Raw genomic sequence first — 27,362 nt, 5'->3', positions numbered from 1 at the left:
ATTATTTAACTTAATGTTAATTTGTTTAAATTAAACTTAATAATAACTATTTCTTTTAAAAGGCTGCTAGAAGTTGAAGCTGGGGTAACTATGGTGCACTGGGGTTCTGTCCTCTTTCCTGTTTTTACTTCTACCCTTCCTCTCCTCTATTCTTGATCATAATTTATCATTTAGTTCTCCATGCCTCTGTTTGGTGCAGTGCGATTCATGTATTGTCCCTCTTTTCCTCTCCCCTCCTGGGGAGTGGGAGTGCTTCCAGACTCCAGTTGGCTCATCCGTGCTCCAGTTCCTGACCGTTTACCTCGCCTTTGCTCCTGCTCCTACACCTGGCTGTGGATCCTGCCTCTGGCTCATCTCTGGCTCGTCTCTGCTCTGTACCTGACCGAGTACCTCGCCTCTGCTCCTGCTCCTACACCTGGCTGTGGTTCCTGTCTCCGGCTCGACTCGCGCCTTTGACTGTCCCCACAACCACGGCTGGATGAAGCTCGTCTGCTGGACTTTTATATATGTAGTTGTAGATTTAGATAAGTTAATTCTTCTCTAAGATTTCTGGTAAATCGCCTGTCCGTCCTGGGGGAGGATCCCTCCTTCATGTGCGCACCCCTGAGGTTTCTTCGTTTTTTCCGGAATCCGTTTTTTTTGGGAGTTTTTCCTTACCGCGAAGGGGGGTCTAAGGGCAGGGATGCCAGTATAGCTTAGTCAGTTTGTTAGTTCATTTTAGTATTTTTCTATTGAACTCTTGTCTTGATTTCATGTTTTACTTCGAAGCCCATCGAGACGACTGTTGTTGTGATTTTGGGCTATACAAATAAAATTGAATTGAATTGAATTGAACACAAAGAGGGAGACACGAGCTTTGAAATTTCAAAGAAAACAAAAAAGCAGCATTTAATGTGGAGCTGAAACACAGTGGCTGTTAATTTCTATCAACATTCAAGGTTTCCTCAATACCGTAGACTGCAGAACATCCTGGTGCTACCACCAGACAAGAGTTCCACAACATTGTAACTGTTGAGTATCATGGGTCATTACCAAGACAAACATCTCAGTTAAAAAAGGAAAGGCCGTTTTCACCAATCAATCTTTGCCTTCTGAACAGACAAGCAGTTGTTAAGCACATAGGTCTTCTTTGTATTGCACTCGCCATTGGCTTTTGTAGAGGATGTCAGGATGGCCGAGCGGTCTAAGGCCCTGTGTTCAGGGCGCAGTCTCGTAAGAGGCGTGTGTTCAAATCCCACTTCTGACATTCAGCCAACAGTAAGGCTACTTTTACACTAGGTATTGGTGTTCTCATCAATGGAACTCTGCTGTGCATTTATTCTCTATTAACATCAACTAATAGCTTGCTTCATTTTAACTTATTCAGACAAAACTTACTTTATTTGCTCTCAACATTGTTGTCACACATGCTACAAATTAACCAAAGGCAAATCAATATGTTATCAATCTATTCATTAAAAACTCCTCCTGATATTTTGTCTGTTTTTTTCCATAAGCATTTATGGAAGTTGTTTTCAACAAATCTGGTATTCATAAAGTCATTGTTGATTATTGCAAATATGGCTGACATATTTGTGATTACAACACTGAGCGAAGGCTACAAGTTCTTGACTGTTTCACTTAGTCATTAGGAGTTGAAACTGGTTGCCAGAGGTGACACTTACTCCCATCTTTCATTCAATCAAAGTCTGGATCTCCCATCCAGGCTGCCTTACACCTCATGTGCCAACTTGCCACTTACTCTATATGTTCCTCTGTACTTTGTTCTATTTAGAATCAAATCCAAATCTTCTACCAGAGTCATAAAAATGTAAGAATGGACACAAAGAAGGAGACACGTGCTTTGAAATTTCAAAGCAAACAAAAAAGCAGCATTTAATGTGGAGCTGAAACACAGTGGCTGTTCATTTCTATCAACATTCAAGGTTTCCTCAATACCGTAGACTGCAGAACATCCTGGTGCTACCACCAGACAAGAGTTCCACGACATTGTAACTGTTGAGTATCATGGGTCCTTACCAAGAAAAAACTTCTCAGTAGTGTAAATTCAGTTAAAAAAGGAAAGGCCGTTTTCACCAATCAATCTTTGCCTTCTGAACAGACAAGCAGTTGTTAAGCACATAGGTCTTCTTTGTATTGCACTCACCATTGGCTTTTGCAGAGGATGTCAGGATGGACGAGCGGTCCAAGGCGCTGCGTTCAGGTCGCAGTCTCGTAAGAGGCGTGGGTTCAAATCCCACTTCTGACATTCAGCCAACAGTCAGGCTACTTCTATACTGGCTATTGGTGTCCTCATCAATGGAACTCTGCTCTGCATTTATTCTCTATTAACATCAACTAATAGCTTGCTTCATTTTAACTTATTCAGACAAAACTTACTTTATTTGCTCTCAACATTGTTGTCACACATGCTACATATTAACCAAAGGCAAATCAATATGTTATCAATCTATTCATTAAAAACTCCTCCTGATATTTTGTCTGTTTTTTTCCATAAGCATTTATGGAAGTTGTTTTCAACAAATCTGGTATTCATAAAGTCATTGTTGTCTATTGCAGATATGGCTGACATATTTGTGATTACAACACTGAGCGAAGGCTACAAGTTCTTGGCTTTTTCACTTAGTCATTAGGAGTTGAAACTGGTTGCCAGAGGTGACAATTACTCCCATCTTTCATTCAATCAAAGTCTGGATCTCCTATCCAGGCTGCCTTACACCTCATGTGCCAACTTGCCACTTACTCTATATGTTCCTCTGTACTTTGTTCTATTTACAATCAAATCCAAATCTTCTACCAGAGTCATAAAAATGTAAGAATGGACACAAAGAGGGAGACACGTGCTTTGAAATTGCAAAGCAAACAAAGAAGCAGCACTTAATGTGGAGCTGAAACACAGTGGCTGTTCATTTCTATCAACATTCAAAGTTTCCTCAATACCGTAGACTGCGGAACATCCTGGTGCTACCACCAGACAAGAGTTCCACGACATTGTAACTGTTGAGTATCATGGGTCCTTACCAAGAAAAAACTTCTCAGTAGTGTAAATTCTGTTAAAAAAGGAAAGGCTGTTTTCATCAATCAATCTTTGCCTTCTGAACAGACAAGCAGTTGTTAAGCACATAGGTCTTCTTTGTATTGCACTCGCCATTGGTTTTTGTAGAGGATGTCAGGATGGACGAGCGGTCCAAGGCGCTGCGTTCAGGTCGCAGTCTCGTAAAAGGCATGGGTTCAAATCCCACTTCTGACATTCAGCCAACAGTCAGGCTACTTCTACACTAGCTATTGGTGTCCTCATCAATGGAACTCTGCTCTGCATTTATTCTCTATTAACATTAACTAATAGCTTTTTTCATTTTAACTTATTCAGACAAAACTTACTTTATTTGCTCTCAACATTGTTGTCACACATGCTACAAATTAACCTAATGCAAATCAATATGTTATCAATCTTTTCATTAAAAACTCCTCCTGATATTTTGTCTGTTTTTTTCCATAAGCATTTATGGAAGTTGTTTTCAACAAATCTGGTATTCATAAAGTCATTGTTGTCTATTGCAGATATGGCTGACATATTTGTGATTACAACACTGAGCGAAGGCTACAAGTTCTTGACTGTTTCACTTAGTCATTAGGAGTTGAAACTGGTTGCCAGAGGTGACAATTACTCCCATCTTTCATTCAATCAAAGTCTGGATCTCCTATCCAGGCTGGCTTACACCTCATGTGCCAACTTGCCACTTACTCTATATGTTCCTCTGTACTTTGTTCTATTTACAATCAAATCCAAATCTTCTACCAGAGTCATAAAAATGTAAGAATGGACACAAAGAAGGAGATACGTGCTTTGAAATTGCAAAGCAAACAAAGAAGCAGCACTTAATGTGGAGCTGAAACACAGTGGCTGTTCATTTCTATCAACATTCAAAGTTTCCTCAATACCGTAGACTGCGGAACATCCTGGTGCTACCACCAGACAAGAGTTCCACGACATTGTAACTGTTGAGTATCATGGGTCCTTACCAAGAAAAAACTTCTCAGTAGTGTAAATTCAGTTAAAAAAGGAAAGGCCGTTTTCACCAATCAATCTTTGCCTTCTGAACAGACAAGCAGTTGTTAAGCACATAGGTCTTCTTTGTATTGCACTCGCCATTGGCTTTTGTAGAGGATGTCAGGATGGCCGAGCGGTCCAAGGCGCTGCGTTCAGGTCGCAGTCTTGTAAGAGGCGTGGGTTCAAATCCCACCTCTGACATTCGGCCAACAGTCAGGCTACTTCTACACTGGCTATTGGTGTCCTCATCAATGGAACTCTGCTCTGCATTTGTTCTCTATTAACATCAACTAATAGCTTGCTTCATTTTAACTTATTCAGACAAAACTTACTTTATTTGCTCTCAACATTGTTGTCACACATGCTACAAATTAACCAAAGGCAAATCAATATGTTATCAATCTATTCATTAAAAACTCCTCCTGATATTTTGTCTGTTTTTTTCCATAAGCATTTATGGAAGTTGTTTTCAACAAATCTGGTATTCAAAAAGTCATTGTTGATTATTGCAGATATGGCTCACATATTTGTGATTACAACACTGAGCGGAGGCTACAAGTTCTTGGCTTTTTCACTTAGTCGAGTTGAAACTGGTTGCCAGAGGTGACAATTACTCCCATCTTTCATTCAATCAAAGTCTGGATCTCCCTTCCAGGCTGGCTTACACCTCATGTGCCAACTTGCCACTTACTCTATATGTTCCTCTGTACTTTGTTCTATTTACAATCAAATCCAAATCTTCTACCAGAGTCATAAAAATGTAAGAATGGACACAAAGAAGGAGATACGTGCTTTGAAATTGCAAAGCAAACAAAGAAGCAGCATTTAATGTGGAGCTGAAACACAGTGGCTATTCATTTCTATCAACATTCAAGGTTTCCTCAATACCGTAGACTGCGGAACATCCTGGTGCTACCACCAGACAAGAGTTCCACAACATTGTAACTGTTGAGTATCATGGGTCCTTACCAAAACAAACATCTCAGTAGTGTAAATTCAGTTAAAAAAGGAAAGGCCGTTTTCACCAATCAATCTTTGCCTTCTGAGCAGACAAGCAGTTGTTAAGCGCATAGGTCTTCTTTGTATTGCACTCGCCATTGTTTTTGTAGAGGATGTCAGGATGGCCGAGCGGTCCAAGGCGCTGCGTTCAGGTCGCAGTCTCGTAAGAGGCGTGGGTTCAAATCCCACTTCTGACATTCAACCAACAGGCAAGCTACTTCTACACTAGCTATTGGCGTTCTCATCAATGGAACTCTGCTGTGCATTTACTCTCTATTAACATCACCTAATAGCTTGCTTGATTTGAACTTATTCAGACAAAACTTACTTTATTTGCTCTCAACATTGTTGTCACACATGCTACAAATTAACCAAAGGCAAATCAATATGTTATCAATCTATTCATTAAAAACTCCTCCTTATATTTTGTCTGTTTTTTTCCATAAGCATTTATGGAAGTTGTTTTCAACAAATCTGGTATTCATAAAGTCATTGTTGATTATTGCAAATATGGCTGACATATTTGTGATTACAACACTGAGCGAATGACTGTTTCACTTAGTCATTAGGAGTTGAAACTGGTTGCCAGAGGTGACAATTACTCCCATCTTTCATTCAATCAAAGTCTGGATCTCCCATCCAGACTGCCTTACACCTCATGTGCCAACTTGCCACTTACTCTATATGTTCTTCTGTACTTTGTTCTATTTACAATCTAATCCAAATCTTCTACCAGAGTCATAAAAATGTAAGAATGTACACAAAAAGGGAGACACGTGCTTTTAAATTTCAAAGCAAACAAAGAAGCAGCACTTAATGTGGAGCTGAAACACAGTGGCTATTCATTTCTATCAACATTCAAAGTTTCCTCAATACCGTAGACTGCGGAACATCCTGGTGCTACCACCAGACAAGAGTTCCACGACATTGTAACTGTTGAGTATCATGGGTCCTTACCAACACAAACATCTCAGTAGTGTAAATTCAGTTAAAAAGGGAAAGGCCGTTTTCACCAATCAATCTTTGCCTTCTGAACAGACAAGCAGTTGTTAAGCACATAGGTCATCTTTGTATTGCACGCCCCATTGGCTTTTGTAGAGGATGTCAGGATGGCCGAGCGGTCCAAGGCGCTGCGTTCAGGTCGCAGTCTCGTAAGAGGCGTGGGTTCAAATCCCACTTCTGACATTCAGCCAACAGTCAGGCTACTTCTATACTGGCTATTGGTGTCTTCATCAATGGAACTCTGCTCTGCATTTGTTCTCTATTAACATCAACTAATAGCTTGCTTCATTTTAACTTATTCAGACAAAACTTACTTTATTTGCTCTCAACATTGTTGTCACACATGCTACATATTAACCAAAGGCAAATCAATATGTTATCAATCTATTCATTAAAAACTCCTCCTGATATTTTGTCTGTTTTTTTCCATAAGCATTTATGGAAGTTGTTTTCAACAAATCTGGTATTCATAAAGTCATTGTTGATTATTGCAAATATGGCTGACATATTTGTGATTACAACACTGAGCGAAGGCTACGAGTTCTTGACTGTTTCACTTAGTCATTAGGAGTTGAAACTGGTTACCAGAGGTGACAATTACTCCCATCTTTCATTCAATCAAAGTCTGGATCTCCTATCCAGGCTGCCTTACACCTCATGTGCCAACTTGCCACTTACTCTATATGTTCCTCTGTACTTTGTTCTATTTACAATCAAATCCAAATCTTCTACCAGAGTCATAAAAATGTAAGAATGGACACAAAGAAGGAGATACGTGCTTTGAAATTGCAAAGCAAACAAAGAAGCAGCATTTAATGTGGAGCTGAAACACAGTGGCTATTCATTTCTATCAACATTCAAGGTTTCCTCAATACCGTAGACTGCGGAACATCCTGGTGCTACCACCAGACAAGAGTTCCACGACATTGTATACTGGTACAAGTTCTTGGCTTTTTCACTTAGTCATTAGGAGTTGAAACTGGTTGCCAGAGGTGACAATTACTCCCATCTTTCATTTATTTATTTTTTATTATTATTATTATTTTTTTTTTACTATTTTTTTAAACTTGTCCAGTCCAACAACTGGGCAGGCAGATGAGAGCTGATGGACTCTTGTGTTGGACATATTTTACTTTAACAAGAGGGGTTATTAATCTTCAGACAAACCAAAGGTGTGACTGAACAAACCCCTTTTGTAATTGAGGCCAAACTTTATTCATTTCAACCATGATTGAAAATCTTTGGTGTTGGACCGGACGGAAAAGGAAAGAAGGGAAGAAGAGGGAGGGATGTCAGAGGGGGGGGGCTATAGTGAGAGAGGGCGGGTGGGGGTAAGACCATGAAGCAGCATGAAGCAGACAGGTTTACTGGTTGTTTATCATTACGGTACAGTTCAAATGTAGTACAAATAGGGCGGGGCCTGTTCACACACACTCAAATATTATCAACACACCTGCTAGCTTCAAAAAATGTTCACATGTCAACATGTACACAAAACAGATAGTGTTCACGAACGCATACCTATTCCTTTAAACCAACTAGTGTGAAATCTTTCATTCATTCAATCATGCAAACTATAAGTGCAAAGGTGAGCTAACACCTGTGCTCAGGTGAGTGTTTATGTTCTTCTAAAATGGATGGTGGAATGTGAAAAGAAGGAGGAGGAGCGCCTAGCCACCCCCACACCCAGACCCCCGCCGCAGCAGCAGCCGGAAATCCCCCAACGCCACACGGGAACAGGCAGGGAACAACCGCCCCCCGGGCGACCAAGACCGCCACCCAGGCCAGGGCCAGCAGGACCGCCGCAAGGCCCCCAGAGCCTGAGAGCAGGGAGGCACGGAGGGAAAGAGAGCGCCGCCCCAGCCCAACCATGAAAGCAGCCCCCCCGCCGCGCCGGAAGAGCCCAACGCAGGGCCCCACCGGAGAAGGACGCCCACAGCCCCAGACGAGCACCCCACCACCACCCAGGAGTTCCGGGCATCCCCCCGCCCCAACCCCAGGTACGAGCCAGGACCCCCCAAGGGAGACCCGCTCCGCACTCCAGGCAGCCACCCACCCGGCCCACGGTTGGTCCAGGGAGGAGCAAGGCAGGGGCCCGCCGCCCCCGCCCAGGAGGGGGGAACCCCGGGGAAAAAAGGGTGGCCCACAAGGGGTGTTATAAATACGGCCCGACCAGGCTCGGCCATGTTGGAAGTTTGGCGGGGCCCAGCGCTCAGGGCCAAGGACCAGGACCCACCCCCCAGGGACACGAACACCCCCCGGCTCAGGTGTAATATGAACCCCCCCACCATGCGGAGAGAGCACCGCCGGGCCCAGGGAGCCGGCACCCAAGGGACACGGCCGCCATCGCCAAGGGGCCCGCACCCCCCACCAGGGAAGGGGTAGGGGACAGATGGACCCAGGTCCCACCTTCCTTGCAAAATGTGTGTGCGTGTATGTGTTTTTGAGAGGGTGTGTGTGTGCATGTGTGTGTGTTTATGTTGGAATGTATATATTGAAGGGGGAGGGGTGTGTGTACTAAGGGGGGTGCAGTTAAAATTGGCAAGTAGGGCACTGAGGGGACATCTCCTGATTACTCACAGTGATGTCCCCTCACCCTCCCCACCAAGGGGCCCTAAATGTCTAAGGTGCGGTTAAAATTGGCGGGTAGGGTGCCAGGAGGACATCTGCTGCTTGCTGGCAGTGATGTCCAAGCACCCCCCCTACCAAGGACCCTACATGTCTAAGGTGCAAATAAAACCGAAAGAGGGGGAGCCCACTCCATACGGCAACCATAGGAGGGGGGCCACTGCCAAGTAGCCCCCCCCCAAGGCGCATCGCAGGCTAGACCCCCCACCCCCTCACCCTAATATGAGGTTATATGAGGAAGGGGGTAAGTTGGGGACAACTGGTAGACTTAGGCTTTTTCAGCATCCAGCGATAGTACCGTCATTTCCTGGTTTTCAATGGTAGCAAAGTCTATTATATTAACTAGTCTACGGACATTATCATCCGAGTGTCTGCCTTTGATGAATCCAGTTTGGTGAATTATGTGAGGAGTGATTTTTTCTATTCTCTGTGCTAGTGCTTTGCAGATGATTTTTACATCTGCATTGATTAGAGAAATAGGGCGATACCTTGAAGGGCTAGTGGGATCTTTGTCTGGTTTTAGAAGAAGAATTATGTTGGCTGAGTTCATGTTAGGTGGCATTGGTTGGCTCTCATTAATAGATGTGACCGTTTTATAAAATGTTGGTGCCAGTTGTTCCCAGAATTCTTTATAAAACTCAGCAGGAAAGCCGTCAGGCCCTGGTGCTTTACCATTGGGCATAACAGACAAGTAGTTGTTAAGCACATAGGTCTTCTTTGTATTGCACTCGCCATTGTTTTTTGTAGAGGTTGTCAGGATGGCCGAGCGGTTCAAGGCGCTGCGTTCAGGTCGCAGTCTGGTAAGAGGCGTGGGTTCAAATCCCACTTCTGAAATTCAGCTAACAGTCAGGCACCTTCTACACTGGCTATTGGTGTCCTCATTAATGGACTTTTGCTCTGCATTTGTTCTTCACTAACATCACCTAATAGCTTGTTTGATTTCAACTTATTCTGACAAATTTCCCTTTATTTGCTCTCAGCGTTGTTGTCACACATGCCTCAAGTTAACCAAAGCCAAATCAATATGTTATCAATCTATTCATTAAAAACTCCTACTGATATTTTATCTGTTTTTTCCATAAGCATTTATGGAAGTTGTTTTCAACGTATCTGGATATGTAAGATGGGATTCCATGCCACTGACAATTTATCTCAAGACCAAGGTCATAAATTATCAGGTCAATGTAACACAAATACATTGTATTTGTCCTCAAACCAAGGCAGCGGAGATTAATGGTTACCTGCTTACCATTGCATGCTATCGAGAAACGTGTCAAGTCATTGCATTTGAAAAAATCACTCTGACAACTTAGCCCTAATGCAAAGTCGGGCATCTTGGTCCACTTACAAAATCCTTTCTTGAAACTCCATCAAAATCTAGTCTGTCATGCCTTCCTTTCAATGCTGCTACACAAAAGAAGCACAATTGTTAGTGGTGCCATATAAGACACAAGCACTGATGGTTTACATCTGCACATATATTGTAAAACAGACAGTCTATTTAACATAAATAGTTCAGTCATAAACAAATCTGGTATTCATAAAGTCATTGTTGATTATTGCAAATATGGCTGACATTGTCAGGGTTCTGACTTTTCCTTAATAAAGAGAAGAACCACACAGGAGATGTCACAGAGGAGTTCTGCCTTCCCAGTGTATCCAGTCTGGTTTTATTGGTGGCCAGGGTTGATAACATAAAAGTAGGTCATTCAATCAAGCAGTACAGGAAAATCATATTCTTGTATAATCAGAACTTTTCAAGTCATTGTTTTCTTACTGAAAGATAGAACTTAGACAACCATATCATGGTGATAATAGCGTGTAAGCAAATGATAATTACATAACCCTAACAGACATTTGTGATTACAACACTGAGCGAAGGCTACAAGTGCTTGACTGTTTCACTAAGTCATTAGGAGTTGAAACACGTTGCCAGAAGCGACTTTTACTTGCACAGAGAATGTCCGGATGGCCGAGCGGTCCAAGGCACTGCGTTTAGGTTGTATTCTTGTAAGAGGTGTGGGTTCAAATTCTACTTCTGACATTCTGATTACTATAATTCCTACTGCTGTCCTCTTCAAATAAAGTCTGCCATATATCTGCTGACCAGTAACAAAACTTGCTTTATTAGCTCTTGATGTTTTTGTCAGATTTTCAACAAATCAACCAAAGGCTAAGCAGTCTATTTTCACTCTATTGATCTAAAACTACTGAGATCTTGTATATTTTTTCCATAAGTAATGCTGTCCTGACCCTGTTTTATGGCTCATATAAGAGAGGCAGAAACAGTTTCCATATTCAAAGTTAGACTGAAAAAATTTCTCTTTGGACAGGCTTTTTGTCAGACTGGCTAGTGTTCAGATAATATTTACCTTTAATTACCTTTAATTTGTTTAAATTAAACTTAACAATAAGAATTGGTTATTAGTAGGCTACTTGAAGATCGAAGCTGGGGAAACTATGGTACACTGGGATTCTGTCCTCTATTCTTGCCTATTTGTACTCTCCTTCTCTCCTCTATTCTTGATCATTACTTATCATTTAGTTCTCCATGCCTCTGTTTGGTGCAGTGCGAGTCATGTAATGTCCCTCTTTCCTACTTTCCTCCTTGTTGGCTCATCCGTGCTCCTGTACCTGACCGTGTACCTCGTTTCTGGCTCGCCTCTATTACTGCTTCTACACCTGGTTGTGGATCCTGTCTCCGGCTCGACTCGCGCCCCCAGCCGCCCCCAAATTCATCTGGATGAAGATCATTTGCTGGACTTTAAATATGTAGTTGTAGAGTTAGCTAAGTTAATTTTTCTCTATGAGTTCTGGTAAATCGCCTGTCCATCCTGGGGGAGGATCCCTCCTTCATGTGGGCACCCCTGAGGTTTCTTCATTTTTTCCCGAATCTGATTTTTTTAGGAGTTTTTCCTTACCACGAAGAAGGCTCCACTGGCAGGGATGTCCAGTTAAGTTTAGTCTGTTTAGTTAAAGTTTAGTATTATCCTATTGAATTCTATGCATTTCTGATCCTTTTTGATTGTATTTTTACATTACAATTACCGGTACGAAGCCCATTGAGATAACTGTTGTTGTGAATTTGGGCTATACAAATAAAATTGAATGAATTGAATTGAACTGAATTGAATCAAAATAACGTTCTCTTTATTCTATGTCCAGTAACATTACCTACAAACTTGGTTAATTAAGTCATTCAAACAAAACTTAAAACATTTGCTTCCCGGATTCTCTTAATTGAAAATTCCTACTGAGGTTTTTTTTTTCTTCATAAGCATACATGGAAGTTGTTTTAAACATATATGGATATGGCTAAGATGGGACTCCATGCCAGTGGAAATTTATCACAATAACAATATAAGAAATGATCAGGTCCTTGTAAAACAAATAAATGGTATTTTTTTAAATGGCCTAGTCTATAACATGCTTTTCTTAAGCCTTTCAGAGTAAAATATATCCATGTATATCATAATATATTACCTTTGGTACACTAAAGAACACATTATTTTTTTAATAAAATATAAGTAATTTCGACATCTCATTTTCCTACCTAAAAGTAAGATGACTTGAACTATGAACACTGCCTTTCTCTCCTTGTGGGTGCTGCCCATTTCATGACGTCAGCCTAAACGTGTTTGCGTTTTGCCCATGAAAACATCAGAACTTTTGCAAAGATACATGTGCATATTGTAAACTGCCCTGCTGAGAATGTTGGTATGTGTTAACCTGGGCTCGGTGCTGGCAGCGCAGACTCTACCTGGAAGGGGTTGTTACTCTTTTTTGTATGTCAAAAATGGGGAACCCACTAGTTTTTCTGGATTGGCTGAGGCTGGTGCTCAGAGTCCAGGTTTTTCATCTGTATTTTCAAAGTGGTCTTCTAATTATTATAATGTAGATTTTAGCCAAAATAATAAAAGTTGTGTGGTTTTCTTAGATATAATTCTGCAGAGCGGCAGGAGTTAATTCAAAATTCACCTTTACATTTTGGGGGGGACCATTGGGGCAGAGTAAAGCCACCCCATTTCTCATCATTTGTTTTACAAGCTCTCCTGCTAGCTTACAGCCTCTCACAACCCCAACCTAACATTAGCGGCGCAACAAAATGGCGAGCAATATTGGAGCTATCCAGCATGACAGTTTGGGCCAGATTCCAGTTCAGACGAGGAAAACTTAGATGTTCTGTATATGGATCTATTTGTCTACATTTTGATTTTTGATTGATTTATTTAAGTGTCATGCACTAATCTGCCCAGCCCACATGGGCTTATATGACACTGAAAGACATAATACATAATACATAAAGGCCCATCACAAAAATCCAATAACCCCCCTAAACAGAGTATAACAGAATACAAAGTGTCCTTTCTTATTCTCCATGCCTTTGACACAAAATTTGCCAAACAAAAGATTTAATTTTCAAAAAGCCAACGTAAAATCTTATCTTCATATAACCAAAACAAATCAGGACATTTCTTTTCTATCACCTCATACAGACAAAGTCTCTGTTTTTCATACAAATGACAATAAAACAAAAAATGAAATTCATCCTCCACCACTTGCAGCTCACAGGCCTCACAGAGTCTTTCCTCCTCAGGAGGGCCTTTAAAACACCCTACTTCCACCTGTACGGGGAGCACTCCTGCTCTAAGTTGAGAACTTAAGGATCTTTGTCCTCTTTTTAAGTTATACATAACATATGGCTCAGCAGAAAATGTGTCCTTAATTTGCGAATAAGTTTCGTAATTTTGGTTTTTGAAGCAGTTTCATGTTATATTCTTTTTCATAATAACCAACTAAAGTTTCCTTAACATTATCTATCTTAATCCAAGATGGCGCTGCAGGAGCAGCAGCTAGTTACAGCAGCTCTCTCTTTTCTTCTCTTTTCTATTGTTTTTTGGCCCACTCTACGGCTTTTCTTTTATGTGGTCAATGCCTTTTGCAAGTCTGCACATAAGGAGACCAATTCTATTATTTTTGCATTCTGTTTTTCGATGTTTTTTAACTTGTTTGGGAGTGTGTCGGCGGACCCCCTCAGCTTCGCACATGGCTCCATTGTTTACTCCAGGGATCAGCTGTTAGCTCTGCGCGGCTCTGCACCTTTCTACACCGAAAGACCTGAAGTTCCACCTGAAATTCGGAGGAAACGGAGAGGCTGCAGAGCAGGACGTAGGCTTCGGGAGAGGAGATGGAGGTACAAACCATACGTTCCATCCATCATTATGGGAAACGTCCGTTCCCTCTCCAACAAGATGGACGAGCTGACGGCGCTGACCCGGTTACAGCAGGAGTACAGGGAGTGTAGCCTCATGTGTTTCACTGAGACGTGGCTGAATGAATCGACACCGGACTCCGTGGTCGCACTGGATGGATTCAAACTGGTTCGGGCGGACAGGAGTTTGAGAGACAGTGGTAAGAAGAAGGGAGGAGGACTGGCGGTGTTTATTAACGAGAGATGGTGCAACCCGGCGCACGTCTCTGTGAAGGAACAGTTTTGCTCCCGTGACATCGAGCTGTGGGCATTCGGCCGTATTACATCCCGAGGGAGTTTTGTCATGTTATAATTCTTAACGTGTACATCCCTCCATCGGCCGATGCGGAGGCAGCCTGCGAGCGATTGCACGGAGCGGTGACGCGCATGCAGACCCGGCACCCGCAGGCGCTGCTTCTCATCAGCGGGGACTTCAACCATGCCTCGCTCTCCTCCATTCTCCCCACTTTCACTCAGTATGTTAAGTGCCACACTAGGGAGAACAAGACGCTGGACTTAATGTATGCTAACGTTAAGGACGCATATGACTCCAACCCCCTCCCCCCACTCGGCCGCTCTGATCACAACCTGGTGCATCTGCTCCCTGACTACAAACCCAGGGCAAAAAGAGAGCCACCCCAGAAGAAGAAGTCAGTGAGAGCGTGGACTGATGAGGCCAGGGAGAGACTGAGAGACTGTTTCCAGACCACGGACTGGGAGACACTCTGCAGCTCTCATGGAGATGACATCGACAGCCTGACCCACTGCATCACTGACTTCATCAGCTTCTGTGTAGAGAACACTGTACCAACTCAGAGGGTGCGGTGTTTCTCCAACAGCAAGCCCTGGGTGACCCCTGAGCTGAGAGCCCTACTGAAGGAGAAGAGGAGGGCTTTTATTTCAGGGGACAGAGAGGAGCAGAGGAAGGTTCAGCATGAACTCAAATACAAGATCAGACAGGCCAAGAACAGCTACAGGAGGAAGCTGGAGGAGCGGCTGGAGAACAACAACGTTCGAGGTGTGTGGAGAGGTCTAAAGACCATCAGTGGTCACGGACAGAGAGCAGACACGGTGGCATCTGATGAAGACCAGGGCTTGGCCAACGAGTTAAATCTGTTCTTCAACAGGTTTGACTCCAGCCCTCCCCCCTCCACTTCACACATCTCCAGCCCAGCAGCTAAACCAACCCCCACCCCCAATCACACTCATCACTGCACACCACCCCCATCCACAGCCGTACCATCTCTGCCCCACACCTCCACCCCCCTTTGCCTCACTTCTGATCAGGTGAGGAGGGAACTGAGGCGACTTAAGACCAGGAAAGCTGCAGGTCCAGACGGCATCGGACCTGGACTGCTCAGGGACTGTGCTGACCAGCTCTGTGAGGTGGTCACTTACATCTTCAACCTGAGCCTGAGTCTGGAGACGGTCCCAGTCCTGTGGAAGACCTCCTGTGTGGTTCCGGTTCCTAAGATGGCGCACGCTAAGGAACCAAACCACTACAGACCAGTAGCCCTGACCTCCCACCTGATGAAGACCATGGAGAGGCTCATCCTCAGCCACCTTCGCTCAGTGGTCAGCACCGCAACGGACCCGCTGCAGTTTGCCTACAGGCCGAACATCGGGGTGGATGACGCTGTCATCTACCTGCTGCACCGGGCGTTGACTCATCTGGAGGACGCTGGAACCGCTGTGAGGGTCATGTTCTTTGACTTGTCCAGCGCCTTCAACACCATCCGGCCAGCTCTGCTGAGAGAGAAGCTGGAAGGGGCTGGAGTGGACAGACGACTGACTGCATGGACGACCGACTACCTCACCAACAGACCACAGTATGTGAGGCTACACAACTGTGTGTCGGAGGTGGTGGTCTCCAGCACTGGTGCTCCTCAGGGGACGGTGCTCTCACCGTTCCTCTTCACCCTCTATACCTCGGATTTTACATACAACACTGGCAGTTGTCACCTCCAGAAGTTCTCTGACGACTCGGCCATTGTCGGCTGTGTGTCGGGGGGGACGAGCCGGAGTACAGGTCAGTCATCAAGGACTTTGTGGACTGGTGTGAGCGTAATCACCTGTGCTAGAACACCAGTAAAACAAAGGAGATGGTGATTGATTTCCGGAGGAGAACACCACAATACACACCGGTGAGCATCCAGGGCTCGGACATTGAGGTAGTGGACAGTTTTAAGTACCTGGGTGTTCACCTTAACAAGAAATTGGACTGGACTCAAAACACCGATGCCCTGTATAAGAAGGGCCAAAGTCGCCTCCACCTTCTGAGGAGACTGAGGTCCTTTGGAGTGTGCAGGCCTCTCTTATGGACATTTTATGACTCTGTGGTAGCCACTGTTATATACGCCGTGGCCTGTTGGGGAGCAGGCAGCACAGACCGGGACAGGAAGAGACTGAACAAGCTAGTCAGGAGGGCCAGTTCTGTCCTGGGGCTGCCCACTGGACTTTGTGGAGGAAGTGGGTGAAAGGAGGATGTTGACCAAGTTAACATCCATCATGGACAACACCTCTCACCCACTACATCAGACAGTGGAGGCACTGAACAGCTCCTTCAGTGGCAGACTGTTACACCCCCCATGCAGAAGGAACGGTTCAGGGGGTCATTCATCCCAACAGCTGTAAGACTGTACAATGCCACAGTTTAAAAATGCATGTACAAACCGGTTTTTCATACATCCATAGCTAATCTGTATATTCTGTGTCTTTACTTTATTTATTTAATTTTATTATTAGGCATAACATGTGTTATGTTGTTATAGTGTACATAATTTATTACTTACTTACTTTTTTCTATTTTTGCACATTTTTTTTTTTTTTTTTGTATTTGAATACTTGCACATTTGGGAACACCCCTCACTTTTGCACATTGCTGTCACTTTTCTTTTCTCTTCTCTTTGGAACTGCTGTGACAATTGAATTTCCCCAATGTGGGATCAATAAAGAATATCTACCTATCTTACATTTCAAACAATTAAAAAAAAATGATTGTAGGTTCACAGAGGACAGAATGCTCAACACATCTTTACACCAGGGATAAATATGAGCTCTATCCCAATCAAATATTTGACGTGCAAGTCTCTCTGCAGGTAAAGTCACCAGCCGGTTCCATAATCTGAGAACTTCTGTTCTCTGTTTGATCACACAAGGTTTCCACCCCATGTCCCCCTCTATGGCGGTTTTAGTGGTGAACCTGTGTACACCCAGAAAATATCTCATTGCCCTGTTTTGAACCTTATCACACTCAGGAGCGTCTGCATAACCCCAGACTCCTGCAGAATAAAATAAGACAGATCCCACCATGGCATCATACAATTTACTAAACGTGTCAAAACTCAACTCAGGACAGACCTTCATCTTATTTATCACTGCGCCAAGTGCCCTCCCAGCAGAATCTGATAACAGCTGCTTTCCTTCTGAGAACATCATATTTTTATGAAAAACAAAACCAAAATATTTATAGGTATCAGTTTACATAAGAGTAGTTTTACCAAAATAAAACAGAAAATTACTTTGAGGTACAAAAGGCTTTCTAAAATGAACTATCTGTGTTTTATCACCATTGATAGTGAGTCTCCATTTGTTACACCATTCAGTCATTGTATTTAACATTCCTTGTCATTTTATTTCCTCATCAGTTATCAAAACAATATCATCAGCATAAAGTAATATGCTCAAGTTCAAATTGTTGATATCAATACCCAAGTTAGTTTTCTTAATTTCTTGAGCCAAATCATTGACATAGATAGCAAAAAGAGTTGGTGCGAGAACATCTCCTTGTTTAACTCCAAATGGTGTGGAAAACCATCCTGTTTTTAGGTCATTCACCTGAACACAGGCTAATGGAGCCTTGTACAGAGCTTTAATTGCTTTATAAAATTGACCATTAATACCATACATAAGTAATTTATATTCAAGAAGATCTCCATCTATCGTGTCAAATGCTTTTTTAAAATCCACAAAACAAACAAAGGTATTTTTACTTTCTTGCAGTCTAGCTCTCACCACCGAGGACAGAACATAAATATTGTCAATACACGCTCTACTGTATTTCTCCTGAATCCATTCTGCTCCTCTACAAGGACTTGGTTTGTTTCTAGATATTCAGATAACCGATTATTTAGAATACTAGAAAACTCTTTATACACGGTACTTAGAAGGCTAATGCCTCTATAATTCAGAGGGACTCTACAAGTGGAGGCATCAATATGGAACGGAGCAGGGAGCTTGCGTCCCGCCCAACGTATTTTTTATGTCACAGTTTGAATAAAGGACAACTCAGAAATGCAATTGTACGCTTGGTTTTTATATTTCATTCCTCTATTTAAAAACAAGAACATGAACATGTTAAAAACGCCAAACACACAATTTTTTATCAGAGTGGGTCTTGAAGTAGATCAAAGATAAAGTTTGAGCTTCTTTAAAGTCTGGTTGTCTTAACCTGTCAGGTCAGTCAAAGTATCTTTGCTAAAAAGTGTGCAACATGACAGCTTTTTGTCATGTATCCTGCAGTAAAATCAGCAATCAGCAGCTCCGCTAACCAGACAGGACAAAACTGTGGGGCGAGGCTTTGGTCCACAACCTGCAACAATAACCTACAGTGCATAATTTGTAGTCTTGAAAATTACAAAAAGGAAAAGCATTGAATTGGCTGTTGCTCTAGTTGTTTGGTCTGCCATAAAATTTCAAATGTGCATCTTAGGGTTGGATTTTATGTCACCAAGCTGTGTGTCAGTGGTACTTTATGGCATTATGGCAATGTCCTCTAAAGTCTTCTTCCTTGACTGGTGATCCTGTGTTTTCTGTGTGTGTGTGTGTTCTTATCTATGCAGATCTATATTAAACAGCGTGGCACAGCCAGCAAATCCTTCCACCTCTGGTGTACCTGTCATCTTCACATCTGCTCAACTATTTGTCTGCCAGCCTCTCTTCCTATCAGCTTCCTTCTTATATTCATCTGGGTGAACTAGATTCGCTCTGTTAGTGTGGGCCTGCTCCTTTCCCTCAAACGTGTGCCTGCTGTCACTCCGAGGAGTCCCACATGGGATCAAAATAGCACTTGAGCTAAGATAAAGGCCACATTTCCACAACTTTTCTTTTTTCAGAGAGCAGCTGGCTTGACATATCTTTCAACTCTGGTTCTGTCTCACTTCTGTCAGTACTTCTAAATGTTTTTGTGACAGCTAGCCGGAGGGTCAGCTGTTTCATTCTGACAGTAAAAAAAAAAAAAAAAATCCTGGCATTTACCTTTCCAGCTTGCTTTCTTACTCTCCTTACCCTGCCTCTCCTTTTTCTCCCCGTATCCAGTCTCTACTGATTTTCTGATATCACCGGTGCCTCTGAAGAACAGGAAATGAAACTCTTTTTTTCTCATATTTTCAATCTGTAGCTCCAACCCCTTTATCGCACCGAAACCTCCATTCTGTTACTCCCCCCTCCCCCCGATGAACTTATTTTCCACGGAGGAAAAATATTGTCTTATCTCTGCAGGGTAGGTTTCCCTCCACTCTCTTTGAGACCATCTTTTCTCCATTACTGCCTCCTGCCGTCTTCTTGATTCACATAGGTGTTGCCAAGATACGCAAAGAGCTCCTTGATCTGTTGTTTTCATATGCTGGAGAGGGGATGATGGCGATTGGGAAAAGCCAAAGCCAATAGTGGCCAGTGTAAACTCTGAAAAGCACCAGCTCTATAACTAATGGATTAAAAAGAAAATTGATTGGAACGTCCTGAAAGAAAAAATATATTTTATTTCTCTGCCTATGTACCAACAAGAGAAAGACAGCATTTACAAAAGGCCACATTAAGATCATTGAGATACTTCATGTTTTTGGCACCTTTTGTTTTTGTTTTTCCATTACATGATTATTTAATTTGAGAAAGTACAAATCAGAAACAAAAGAGAGATAACAATGAGTGCTTTAGCCTATACACCAATAAGGGGGGTTGACCCGTACACATGCTGTAGGTTTTTGGGTAACCAACTAAAAAAGGAACGCGGAGAGGAGCGACTGCATCTTAGGCCTTAGTCCCAACTGCCCTTCTGGGTGGAAAATGGGCAAATCTGCACGTAGCATGCAGGTGGCCTGCATGGACTTTAAAGATTATAGATCTCCCAGTGGGGCTACACAGTGGCGTAGTGGTTAGTGCTCTCGCCTCACAGCAAGAAGGCTGTGATTCAAGTCCCAGCTGTGTCCCCTCTCTGTGGAGATTGCATGTTCTCCCCGTGCACGTCTGGGGTTTTTTCTGGGGTCTCCAGCTTCCTCTCACAGTCCAAAAACATTGTTTTTCCCCCCTACCTATCCTTGCACAGAGTGTAAGTGTTCCCTACAACCTGTAGCCGGAAGCACGCCTTTAGAAAAAAAATCTGCACAAACATTTTCACTCAGGCTCACAAAGCGGTCTACTACCTTGATTCTTCACGAGAGACACATACGTGCCCCGTTTGCCAATTTTTCACTCAGACAGCCCACCTGTAAGGGCAGCTGTGACGAATGTTTTTCTTCGTGATGTTTTTCAGATGGGTAGATATTTTCTGGTCTTTCAGCCATTGGGAGCTTCTGCAAGAGAACTTGGACAACTTAAATGAGACTAACAGGACTAATGGACTCAACATTCAGGGTTTTAGATGGTTGACAGCTTTGGGGATTCAGAATTGCAAGTTGCTGAAGGTTTACCATACTTACATATTCTGGTTGAAGTTTATACTTTTGGGATATTCTGTCAGGGATCACCACAGCAAATGAGCTTTCACTGATTTGGCAGCGACTGGGGTCTGCCACAGGGAGACCAAGAGAGGCCCCCCTGTGGCTACATAGTTAGGCAGTAGCCTTTAGGGTCTTACCCAAGGACCAACACCTGAATCAAATGCTGGTTTCCTATGTGCAAGTGACAAGTCCTATACACAGCCAAGTGAACCATCTGTGTGTCCACCAATAGAATCTGACTGACACATGGTAATGACCAAGTATTCTCATTTTATTGACTTGGGACCCATTGATGACCTTTTCAGTTGTATTTTAGAACTTGAAACGTGGATGGGAGAGAACTTTTTAAAGCTCAATCAAGACAGAGATCATTAAGCTGTGAGAGAAAGGGTCCAATCCTATCAACTTTTAAACTGACTGTTTACAGTAAAGTCAGAAACCTCTGTGATTTTAGATGGAAATCTTATCTTCGCAGCGCACAAACCAACTTACAAAGACTGCATTTTATCATCTCAGAAATATTGCTCAAGTGAGACCCTTTTTTCGCCAAAGCCAGTGCTGAAATATTAATCCATGCTTTTATAACATCTAGAATCGATTGTAATGCTGTTCTGGTATTAAGAAAAATACTTTCAATAAGCTGCACCTTGTTAAACTTGGCTGCATGCCTTTTAACTAGAACCAGAAAGAAGGAGCACATTGCTCCAATTATGAGATCTTTGTCTCATGATACTGCAGGTGGGTGGGGCCCAGATGCTGTAACCCAGAACAAAGACAGGTGAGTTTTGAGGTAAGAGTTTTGTTTCTCCGGAGATGAGGTTGATCGAGGCAGGAAGCGGTCCGGACGTGGTCGTGACAGATGGCGTGGCTGGAGGGCTTAATTGCGGTTAGCGATTGCCGTAGTGTCTTTCGGGTTCCTGGGTGGCTGAGCGGATGAGCCACGCTGACTTCACTCGTGGTAGGTTGATGATCCTGGGACAAGGAGCATAAAGTTAGTGCGAGAACAACGCAAGGCATAGAGTAACTGAGCATAACTTTGACCAGGGCCAGTCACCATAAAGGGCAACGAAGTGGCATTGAACTGTGGCCATGGGTCTCCTTTTAAGCAGCAGAGCAGATGATGAGAGTGGAGTCAGCTGGTGGTAATCAGGAGGAGCAGCAGGCAGAGCTGGAGAGGGAGGAGTCTGACAGGGACTATGACACTTTGCACTGGATTTCAAGATTCTTTTATTAGTTTACAAAAGTTTTAATATGCTCAACAGACAATGCAGGTTAAATGGGGAAACCAGGTGTCAGAAACTTTTAAATCCACCAATGGGGTGAGACAAGGGGGCATTCTCTCTCCTATTCTGTTTAATTTATATTTGGATAAATTGTCTCTTAAACTTAACGTCTGTCACACTGGTTGTGTGGCTGGAGATCTCATTATGAACGATTTGATGACGATCTAGTTGTGTTGAGTCCAAGTACTGCTGGTCTTCAACAATTGCTTAACATCTGTTCAGCTTATGGGCTTGATAATGACATCATATTTAATGCACAAAAAAGTCTGATTATGATTTATCGGACAAAAGAAGACAAACACCAAAAATTCCCTGATTTTTACTTATCAAATGCTGTGCTTGTGTGTATAAATAAGATCAAGTGTCTTGGGCATGCTATTTCAGAAGACTTGTCAGATGACGCACACATCTACAGGCAGTGTCATGTGGTACATGGCCAAGCCAACACTCTTTCTCGAAAGTTTGGTATGTGTACAGAAGGAGTCAAGGTGACATTATTTTAAGCATTTTGCACTCCTCTGTCTACAGCTCATCTTTGGGCGAACTATAAAAGTGCCAGTATGAGAAAGGTTTTGCTCTAAGAGTGCTTTTAAATAAGCCAAAGAGGACGAGTACTAGTGAGCTTTTGGTTTCTCTCAGAATTAACACTCTCTGGGCTTGCATGCGCTCGCTTATGTTCAAATTTATCTGGAGATTAAACGCTTCAGAGAATTTTTTCTCATCTTGGCTATAAGTAACATTAGATTTAGTGCCACACGTTTCCAGTCAAATTTATGGAAACACTGGAGGGACTGTCTTTTTATTTGTCTTTGTAATTAATGTTTTTATGGTGTGGTATGTATATGTAATCTTTTTATCTTGGTATTTATTCTTATCCTTTATAATTAATTTATTTTTATTAAGTATTTGTTATTAACTTTTTTATTAACTGTAACTATAGACTACCTCAACTTGTGTATTCTTGACACTGTGTTTTTTTTCAATGTAGTGGGGCCGTGCACTCCTTTTTACTGATTGGACCATGAGTCTGGAATAAATTCTATCTATCTATCTATCTATCTATCTATCTATCTATCTATCTATCTATCTATCTATCTATCTATCTATCTATCTATCTATCTATCTATCTATCTATCTATCTATCTATCTATCTATCTATCTATCTATCTATCTATCTATCTATCTATCTATCTGTCTGTCTGTCTGTCTGTCTGTCTGTCTGTCTGTCTGTCTGTCTGTCTGTCTGTCTGTCTGTCTGTCTGTCTGTCTATCTATCTATCTGTTTATCTATCTATCTATCTATCTATCTATCTATCTATCTATCTATCTATCTATCTATCTATCTATCTATCTATCTATCTATCTATCTATCTATCTATCTATCTATCTATCTATCTATCTATCTATCTATCTATCTATCTAATAGAACTGGCCCTCCATTTTTATCAGATTTACTTTTAGTTCATGACCCTCCCAGAGTTCTCAGGTCCACAGGTGCAGGTCTGCTGGTGGTCCCAAAGGTCAGAACTAAAACCCAGGCCACATTTCAGCACCGTGGGCCTCGTCTGTGGAACAGCCTGCCTGAGGACGTGAGGGGTTCATTCACTGTGGAGGTTTTTAAGAAAAAACTCAACACTCATCTTTTTAGTAAAGCCTTTATGTAGTTTTTTTTGTCTACATGTTTTCATTTGATTTTATCAAAAATTTTTTTACAATTAATTTGATTTATTTTGATTGTACTTGTGGGATGTTTTTTTTTCTATGTTTGCTTTTTTAACTATAATTTTTTTATCTTACTGTTATCTATTTTACTTTGGAAAGCACTTTGAGATGCTTTGTAGCGGGAGAAGGGCTATACAAATAAAATAAAAATTGAATTTCTAAGAATGTTGTTTTTGTTAAAAAGACACTATGCATTTCTTTGAAGACTGAGGACTTTTTTTTTTACTTTAGAAGTAATTTTAATCTGTTGAAGAAAATGGCTTATATCTATTTGAAATCATCTGTTTTTGGAAATAAAATAAAAAAAACATGTTTGGGGGCCAGATTTTTTTTTTGAATTCTCCTGAATTATGCTTTCAACTTAAGTTTTTACAAATTTAATCATTTCTTAACTACCCTTCAAAGTAAAATAAACAAATAAATGAATAATTGTTGACTGTGATTCTAATTTTAGACCACTGACTTCATCATTGAGGACTAAATTTATTAGTTATATATTAGTTGACAGTTCGGATGCAAATGATAAAATACAAACTCTTTAGGTCAGAGAAAAATTAAGATAAACAGTTTAAATATTTGAATCAAAAGGAAGAAAATTAGGATAATTTGGTATGGACAAAATCATTTGCCAAAACTAAATGTGAACTATCTTTATTATACTATATATTATTGATAAGTTTAAAAATCAAAATGTGTCCAAAATCAATCAATAAATATTAAATTCAATTCAATTCAATTTAAAAATAAATAAATGAATGTATTTTTGTGTGTGTTTACATTGTCATTTTTTTTTGGTAGGGGGATTTGCACTCAAGGTGACTATTAAGTCCATCATCAGCTGTCACTCAAAACTCCCTGAGTTTTCAGTGAGGTCATATCACCCCCTATTGGTTTCAGAGAGTATCACGATTGAAGATCTGATCTGCAACGTCTGCAGGTGGACTCCTTCTCAACTCAGAGGAGTGACGGGAGTGACGCCAGCTTCATAATCATCAGAGGACATTTCTCTGGTGTGTTTGATTCAATCAGATCAGAATAACTAGCAATAATTAAATGCATGTGTGGCGCCTGGTAATATTCTTGCTCTTATCGGTTCCCACCAAGACTCATTGGTGCTTGATACCATCTCTGTAACAGAGCTTTAAATGATTAAAGGATTGTCTTTAGTCTAAACACCTCCGTCTTGAGTGAGTCTTTGAATAAAGCTCTCCTCTCTGCTCTGATCCATATCTAGTGTTCTTCCAGACATTTTTTCTCTATTACCTCTATCCATTCTCTCTTTCATTTTTCCCCCTCCTATCTCCAAGAAACAATTTTTTTTCCACGAGTCCATTGGATAATATTCTGCTTTTTAACCTCATTTGTCTCCACTCTCAGGGTGGTATTAGCATATAATCCAAAACAGATAAAGGGTTGTTTCGAGTTTCGAGTTGTGGTTTGCCTGCTTTTGCAGTGGTTTTTGGTTTCCTTAGTTTAAGTTATTAAAGCTCCTGTTTCCCAGCAACCTCCTGCCTCCTCTCCTCTCTGCGCCTGGGTACTCCCCCATCCGCTCCCCGTAACACCTTTTCAGTCCCTAAAAATGGATAGAAACTCATGCTATCATCATATCAGTTCATCTATCCATGAAGCCATCCTCTCCTTTGATCTATTTGGATTGTCTTGTGCTTTCTATGTTGAATGCTGTTCCTGACACTTATCTCTGCATTTACGGGGCTGGGACCAGCACAAGTGGAACACTGGTGTGTGTCCTGTTAAGGGCCCTGTCAAGGTGACAAGCCAGGGTCAGGGTATTTTTTTACTATGTATTTCTATTTACCCATCTGTCCATCCATTCATTTTTTCAGTCTTTTATTTTATTTTTTGCATTTTGTTGTTTGTGACTTTTTTGTTAATTAATTTAGGATTTTTGAGAGTAGTCACTGCATTTGGGGGGCATTGCCCCCCTTTGCCCATGCCTACATCTGGCCATGCAAGTCATGCTTTTCAAGCTCCTCCAGAGATGGGGTTGTTATCCCCTCCTCACATCTTTTCACCTCGTCCTGTCTCCTGTCCTTTCACAGTAATCCTTCACTTGCACCTCCTTTCCTTTCTCACCTCCGCCACATCTCTTCCCCCAAAGGAGAACTGAAGGCTGGAGGAAATGAATGTCAGGTCAGGTCATATTCTGCTGCAGATCCCGTGTAAGAACACACCCATTCATTATTTATCACTTTTAAGTCGATTTATTGAGCTTCAAAGACAGTCGCGCTTTAACATCTAAGTGGAGTTCTTACTATGGCTTCCGGCTCCACTGTGCTTTGTTATCTTATTTTAATCTGGTGATGCACGGTGTCCTCACGATAAATGATTTTTTAATTTTAATTTTTTTATTGAACTTCAAACAAACGCATACACATAGCTACAACAGAAAGAAAGAAAAAAGAATAAAATTCAAATAAATAAATATATATAGATATATAAAAAAAATAAAAAATAACATTAGAATTGTAGTTTACAATACTACGGATTATCATACAACATGTGATCTTCAATGAAAATAGACAGTTTTATTGCATTTTTGTTTTCATTAATTTCAGAGATTTAAAATATAAACTGATCTCTTTATGAAATGTATTGAATAATGGTTAGGTTTTTGAAAATCTGCTCTTATGAATAATTTTTTTCCAGAAATTAATAAAGTATTGAATGTCAAATCAAATAGATTATCACCAGACACGATAAACGAGAGTGTGAAGATTGATCAACTACTAGCAACTATTAGCGTTTGACAGCCGGTTGAGAGTGCGCATGCGCCGAATACGGGCGCTTTGAACTAAAACGTGAAGTTTTGGTTGTTAGGAAACACAATAATAATTACCTATCAGAATAAAAGCCAACCCTGAAAAAAATCATGCAAAATAAACGTTTGCATGTTTACCGTAGGAGAAAAATATTGTTTTTTTAGATACATTTAAATATTTATTAAAACGATAACCCTGAAAATGTATCATCTCTTAAGTTTTAGTAAGCACTTCTTTGATAAACAATTTAATTTGAAATGACACGCCGGATACTGAAAACGGTTGCATGCTAATTGACGTTAGCATCTCACCAACCTCTTGGGGAAACAATCTCAATGGGACCTCTTCCTACTGTAGTTCCTGCCTAAAATAATGTCCGGTTTCCCGGAGCTTCTCTCCCGGAGGTGACCAGAGAGTCGGAGGAGCCGCCGCCAGGATGGCGCTGGTCACCGTCCAGCGTTCGCCAACACAGAGCACCACATCCAGCCCCTGCGTGTCTGTAAGTAGACATGAACTGCTTTATCATTCTGTCTGTTTGTCCCAGGAAGACCCACCATTAGCCCCAGTTTTTTGGTCCATGTAAATGGGTGGCTAGCTTAACTAGCTACTAGCATTGCATTGTAACCCTGTGTTTAACCTCTTGAAAGTACTTTGTTGACGAAAACTTTTCTCCCCAGCATGTCAGCTTTGAGCAGCACTCCGACTTTCACACAGTAAAAGTTTAAACTTTAAAACGTTTTCTAATAAAATTGATCTCATAGCTTGCTGATAACACAACCTCCTTCCGAAACCTGCCAAAACTTTTCTTCTTCTTCTTGTAAACCAGCTTATATCCGTCCAATTTGTACTCATGTTTGACCCATGAGAGCCACCACCCTTAGACTTAACTTTATGTTCGCATTAAAGCTATGTTATGAAGGGACTCTTAAA

General features: G+C 41.7%; 1 protein-coding gene and 5 non-coding genes across 6 annotated transcripts in view; all 6 read left to right on the top strand.

Moving 5' to 3' along the window:
* The first annotated feature begins 2,166 nt into the window (after nt 1-2,166).
* trnal-cag lies at nt 2,167-2,248 on the top strand. The gene has a single exon. It is a non-coding gene; the product is annotated as a tRNA-Leu (tRNA).
* Nucleotides 2,249-4,170: 1,922 nt separating this feature from the next.
* trnal-cag lies at nt 4,171-4,252 on the top strand. The gene has a single exon. It is a non-coding gene; the product is annotated as a tRNA-Leu (tRNA).
* Nucleotides 4,253-5,165: 913 nt separating this feature from the next.
* Nucleotides 5,166-5,247, top strand: trnal-cag. The gene has a single exon. It is a non-coding gene; the product is annotated as a tRNA-Leu (tRNA).
* Nucleotides 5,248-6,153: 906 nt separating this feature from the next.
* trnal-cag lies at nt 6,154-6,235 on the top strand. Its single transcript has one exon. It is a non-coding gene; the product is annotated as a tRNA-Leu (tRNA).
* Nucleotides 6,236-9,432: 3,197 nt separating this feature from the next.
* On the top strand, nt 9,433-9,514 carry trnal-cag. The gene has a single exon. It is a non-coding gene; the product is annotated as a tRNA-Leu (tRNA).
* A 17,214-nt stretch (nt 9,515-26,728) lies between these two features.
* Nucleotides 26,729-27,362, top strand: part of LOC101173727 (protein phosphatase Slingshot homolog 2) — a 30,292-nt gene continuing 29,658 nt past the window's right edge. The window contains exon 1 of the mRNA XM_004075914.4: nt 26,729-26,931. Coding sequence (XP_004075962.1) covers nt 26,869-26,931 — 63 coding nt within the window. The 5' untranslated portion in view covers nt 26,729-26,868. The remainder of the gene's footprint in view (nt 26,932-27,362) is intronic.

The sequence above is a fragment of the Oryzias latipes genome, chromosome 13 (assembly GCF_002234675.1).
Source record: "Oryzias latipes chromosome 13, ASM223467v1".
Taxonomy (NCBI): Eukaryota; Metazoa; Chordata; class Actinopteri; order Beloniformes; family Adrianichthyidae; genus Oryzias; species Oryzias latipes.
The sequence above is the reverse complement of the archived record's forward strand: the minus strand, read 5'-3'. Positions and strand labels throughout refer to the sequence as shown.